This window comes from Teleopsis dalmanni, chromosome 2 (assembly GCF_002237135.1).
Source record: "Teleopsis dalmanni isolate 2A chromosome 2, ASM223713v2, whole genome shotgun sequence".
NCBI lineage: Eukaryota > Metazoa > Arthropoda > Insecta > Diptera > Diopsidae > Teleopsis > Teleopsis dalmanni.
The window spans coordinates 101,942,509-101,948,114 of NC_051847.1; the positions used below are offsets into that span (position 1 = coordinate 101,942,509).

The 5,606-nt window shown below is 33.0% G+C and overlaps 1 protein-coding gene across 2 annotated transcripts; it reads right to left on the reverse strand.

Annotated features, from left to right (window-relative positions):
- Positions 1–828: 828 nt before the first annotated feature.
- Positions 829–2,069, reverse strand: LOC119681456 (phosphatidylinositol 5-phosphate 4-kinase type-2 alpha-like). 2 transcript variants are annotated; one of them, XM_038094657.1, is made up of 4 exons: positions 1,903–2,069; positions 1,360–1,538; positions 1,188–1,285; positions 829–1,135 (listed from the first exon to the last, which is right to left on the reverse strand). In XM_038094657.1, exons 2-4 carry the CDS (start codon positions 1,495–1,497, stop codon positions 844–846), a joined length of 528 nt encoding a protein of 175 aa, XP_037950585.1. In that variant the 5' UTR covers positions 1,498–1,538; positions 1,903–2,069; the 3' UTR covers positions 829–843. The 2 variants fall into 2 exon arrangements, with proteins under 2 accessions (XP_037950585.1, XP_037950586.1); XM_038094658.1 differs by having other exon boundaries at positions 1,360–1,543.
- Positions 2,070–5,606: the final 3,537 nt, after the last annotated feature.

The following is a 5,606-nucleotide window of genomic DNA, read 5'->3' on the forward strand; positions in this document are numbered from 1 at the left end:
CACTTTTAACTACCATAAATGGTTTATAATTTTCTGCATCACATTCTTATTTTATAAATTGTGTATAGTACTTTTTTTACTTAAAGTTCTATTCAATAAGAAAAAAAGGCCAAATTGCAAGAAGTCAATAGACAGTATAATTCCAATTGGAATAATGATGAGAGACACAACAATGAGGTTCTTATAAAGAATGAAATTTGAATCTAATTAATTCAAAGGGAAAAATGCTAAAATCAAATATGTATTTTCAAAAAAAAAAAGAAAAAAGAACTATTGGGTAAAGCACATTTTAGTATGTAGTATTTATCTACAAAAAGATACCAAAACATTTGTATTAAGACAAAAAAAAACGGCAATTAATACTAAGGTTTCATGGACAATTTATGCCAACATAAAATATAAATTGGTTGAATAAAAATAATACAAAAATTTATAAACCTTACTTTCTTCAAATATGTATATAAGTTTTCATAAATTTCTATTCACATTACATATTTTATACGAATTTCTTTTGTTATGGGATGTAATATGTGATGGTCATTTAAAAATATGGTTTTATAAACAGAATAAACACATTTTTAAAAATTCATTAATATTTATATTTAATAACACACCTCATTAGCAAAACACAAACAAATTTGAAGTAATATTTTATAATTGCATTCTCTATTACCACTGCATCAATTTGATTCACAGATGGCTATAGTAACATATGACTCACAGAATTTGACTATATTAAATCATACTATAAAGATGTCAGATTTCAAGTGTAAAGACAAAAACTGGACTGACATCTGTTATTGTCACACAGTTTTTGTCATGAATCAGTTAAATTCATATGTCCTACTTGTTTGTTATATATGTAAAACTTAATATATTACTTACTGGGTGATATTGTTTTAAAAAAGCATGCATGCGTTCTATTTCTTCCGATGTTAAACTTTTTATTATGAAGAATTTGTTGTAACTTTGATAAAATTGTGCTCCAGATTTTCCAGAAGATTCAATTTGCAATGGTTGTGATCGTGTAAGGGATTCGCGATAATCTACATCATCAATACCAAAGCGTTCCCGTAAATTCCTGAATACAAGTGGACAGTACTCTTTAACCTTAAAATGCGAAGGCATATTTTCTCTAACAAAACAATACATTAGTATATATAACTTTATTTTAGCAGTAGGAATACTTATTAAATAGATGATTATCGACTTTGATCTTAGAGTACGCACGGAAGTCGTCTGGTAGCAGCATAACTGGTATATTCACATGGCTCAACTCATTTATCTAATTAAATAAAAACGAAAAAAATTATCTAATAAATCAGAATTAAAATTTTTTTGACTTCATTCTTTACATACCGTATGATTAATACCCCACATAAATACACTTAATATTGGTTCATTTGCCCGAAACAATTTAACTTTTTGATGTTTGACTCGGAAATGTTTTTTCTTCAAAATGCGAGGTTGAGACGCATTAGCGACTTTTTTGTCCATTTTTGACTGTTTATCCTTATCAGTTGTTTAAGGTTCGATGTCTACACTAGATTAAAAACTTTATTTAAAAAGCTATTGGTATGCAGCCAAAACAATAAAAAAATTTTGAATGGGCAAGATACAATAAAAATTATGATTTATATATTTGCTCTATTCCAATAATTCACACATATGTATATATTTCTAGGAATATTGATGCTTTTATTTTACTGTTTAATAGTTATATTTTAAATTTATATAAAACCATTTATTTAAATCAGATATTGTGAACGCCCACATCTTATAGTGATTAATCCAATGAATCTGTATTAAATTTTAAGACATAATATATGTTCGAAAACACAATTCAACAACAACTAATCTGCGGTATTGTGATATTTAGAACCAATATTGTTAAACCTTCACCTGAGCGCAACCACATTCATATAGTAAAATCTTCTAATATATAATTAATATAACGCCAAGAACATATACGCGCAATCCTAAAATGCATTAAAATGCCACAATGTTTTTCTGAATATTGCGATTTACTTTCTGAAAAAATTTTTTGTGATGCACAAAAACTAAATTATAGCATCGATAACGATAACTAAGCATATGAATAAAAACCAGTGTTGAAAAAGAATTCATTTGAATAAATAAACAAACACAATTCAAGTTATGAAAGTTCGCAAAAGAGAACATAGATATGCACACATACATATTTTAAATAGTGTAGTGATTGTGTGTGGTTACAAGCAGAATTAAATATAATGATAGAATTGAATTTTATAACAAATTTAAATTCCAACGAAATGTCAAAACATGTATTAAGTTCAAATAAAATACGATTGGTCACGATCATAATACTACGTTTCCACTTCTTTTCCTGTTTTTTTGTAAGTTACTTAGTAACATTGAGCTTTTGGTCGATCACATTAGCACAAGCTACTTAAGGAATGGGAAAGAGGTTTTATGTGTCAAAAATTTCTATTTGTAGATCTTTTATTTGTCTACATATTAATTGTAAAGAGCTGATATTAAATTTTGTGTTGGAAGAAAAGCATGAAAAATGCAGAAAATTTAAATAATTTATTCAATATTATATGTTACATTGTTCATATAATAAATCTAGCAGTGGTTGCATATAGAAAAGAACGTGCAATGATTTATAAAATAATATAAATTATTTAATTTTCAGTACGTTTATTTTCAACTAATAATTACACTAATAACTTACAAATTAAAATTATATTGATAATAAATAAAAAACTAAAAAATTAAAAATAAAAAAATATACGTAGTGTCTGGTGACTAGTCACGACCCGTGATGGCCCTTTCGTGCGGATATCGTCTTTCCATCTATGAAATTGAATTGAATTTTTTTTTCAATGTGTTTCTTCCGTTATGTGGCCAATATAAATAACTGCTCACCGTCCTGAGTCCACATAGTCCCACTTCTTTTGTTATTTCCTAATAGTAAAAATAGTTTATTTTATTGAATTACAAACATTATAAATGCACTATAGAAACTTGTGAGCTCTTCTCCATTATCTGTCCTGATATAGGTACAACAGAAATGAATATTTTTTGTTAAATAATATATGACAGGCGTTTCCGGTGGCTCACAAGAGTGGCAAAAAACAGCAAACCGAAATTTACTATCTCGGGCACGGCATGAGTAAAATAGTTGCTGTTTTCAATGCAAATTATAAAACTGGATTGAGAGAAAAGACAATATGTCGGTTAAAATTCCAACATGAGAGCCGGCGTATTTGTGCCACGGCACGAAGGCAAAGCAGTCTTGTTTAGTAATAAATTTCAAAATTTGCGTCTTTTAGGAGCAAATACCTTCAATTTCAATACGTTTTGGAAGAAAAATGGCAGTTAGCAACACAGCCTATTTTATAAACTACTAATAATCAAATTATTACATTTTCCGATTTTAAGGAAAGGCGTAGAATTTTGTAATTACTGTTAACAATTATTATAAGATAATATAATAATAAATTAAAATTTTTACAGCTTTTATGAATTTTTTCTTGGTGGCTATTTTAAGTGGCAAATTAAAAAAAGCATATCACATGTCCTTTTAAATTTAGGCACAACCAAAAAGGACAAAGTAGTAAAAATGCAAAATTGGCACTTCACATAACACGAATTTTCCGCATAGCGCGAAAGAGCCTATTTTGCCGTGCCCGCGACACTCTACATAACATGGCTATAGGCCAGTAGTTGTTTACTGCCCAAACACTTCAGCCAGTAGAGAAAAAAATGTCACGAATGCAATAAGCGAACTATTGTGAACGCTTATTGGATATTTCAACGAATATTGTAATCATATGTCAAAAAGCATATGTAAATAAAATTCAAAAATTTCATAAATTTGAAAATTGGGAGATTTCCGACATTCATATCATCCTTTTGATTCAGCATTCATTTTAATTTTCAATTTTATATTAATTATTTATTTTTATACAAAATGTAATTCGCTAAAAATGCTAATTTGTGAAAACATAATATTGGGGCATATTTATTTTTTTTTTTTATTTTCAAAAAGGGTTGGGAACTAGTCACCGCGTCACTGCATCCTCGAGGATTATTGTGACTTACCCACTTTAGTTCCATAGACGAGTAGCAGTTAAGAATGCCAATATGTCCTTTGGAGAGATGTTGCCTAATTTCGTTATAAGCGGATAGGCAGTGGATAAGTAGCGAAGTCTGAGTCTTGCTAGACTTCCGATAGTGGAACGGTCTCTTCTTTACCTGGGAAGTAGGCAGAGACCACGACTTTGTCTGTGACCCCTCCTAATGTGGCCACCGTACACCCACGGCTCTTGTATAAGTCCTAGAGCGATGTTGTTGATTTGGCAATTCCGCACAGGGTGGCTGATGCTCCTTTAGCATAGTGCAGATTTGCCTGAAACACTCTGAGAGTGTTCATTTGGTTTCGTTAAGAGACTTTCGGACGAGACTTTCACGTTTGTCTCGTTGAGAACCTTTGTCCTTGGCACCGTTTGATTGCTTCGGTAAAATTTTACTGATTAAGGGGGGTTTAGTGATAGTGGTGCTTGGTGTACCTGCAACTGTTACTGTACCCGTGGAGGGCATTGTTTATAAGGTGGGAATCTGGGCACCGCCCCCATTAGCAGTACTAACAGCCTTACTAGTGAAGGGACGAGTGTCTAGTTCCTCTTCCTCAGAAGTAGCCACTGTTGGGCAACAATCCGTATGGGATGTTGAGGGAGCCGAGGATGACTGGATGGTTTTGTCATCCTAAACCACCTTAGGAACATTATCCACGGGGTGTGAGAGAGAGCTGGAGTGGTTCACTTAAGCATCAGTCTCAAATGAACCGGTATGCAATCCGATCTTTTAGTTCGGACAACTTCCTCATGGATTCATCATCAATGACGAAAACTAGGTAGGTAGGTTGGAGTGGCGCCCTTGTTTACCAAGAAAGCCCACTTGAGCACAAACAATGGCCCGTTGTGGTACGACATGGAAAAAGCGATGTTCGTATATAGACAAGGTGATCAGTATACGACCAACGCCCAACAGAGAGGCAACAATTCCCCCATTAGGTAAAAGAATACCAACCCGACAGTTCTATGCCAAGTCCCTCACATTGTATGATCGGATGACAGCTCAGTCAGATCGGTCAGAAAAGGGGCACCCAAGATTTTTGATCTTCTTCTGGCTAAAGATGGGTACTGACACATGAGATTGAACACAGTTTTCTCCTCGTCCTCAGAGCTACAACCGCGACAGAGGTCATTATAAGGAAGACCCAGTCTCATAGCATGCCTCCCTATCAGCAGTGACCCGTCAGCACCGATACCGTAGTGCTGAGCAGATTCCTCTTTAGTTGGAGCAGCTGATTCGTACGTTTTTTGTCCAAGTTAGGCCAAATCGATCTGGAAATGTGACAACTGGGCTCAATTGCCCATTGTTGCTTAGCAATGTTTAAATTTTTTTGTTTAATAGCCAGTTTAGCTGGCATTAGTTTAGTTTAGTTGTCGTTATTGGAACGCCAATTTCTAATAAGTGAATACCAGGGAGAAGAGCTCTAGCCTTGGCAAACTCATCCGCCTACCAGGAACCCAGGTAAGGTGAACGTTAGCGCACAT

What these genes read in the sequence shown, in the direction of transcription:
- LOC119681456 (XM_038094657.1), bottom strand. Translation starts at nt 1,497, where the DNA reads ATGGACAAAAAAGTCGCTAATGCGTCTCAACCTCGCATTTTGAAGAAA. An exon ending in TGTGGGGTATTAATCATACG is followed by an intron (nt 1,286 to 1,359) that starts GTATGTAAAGAA and finishes TTATTTAATTAG; the next exon opens with ATAAATGAGTTGAGCCATGT. An exon ending in GATAATCATCTATTTAATAA is followed by an intron (nt 1,136 to 1,187) that starts GTATTCCTACTG and finishes TTGTTTTGTTAG; the next exon opens with AGAAAATATGCCTTCGCATT.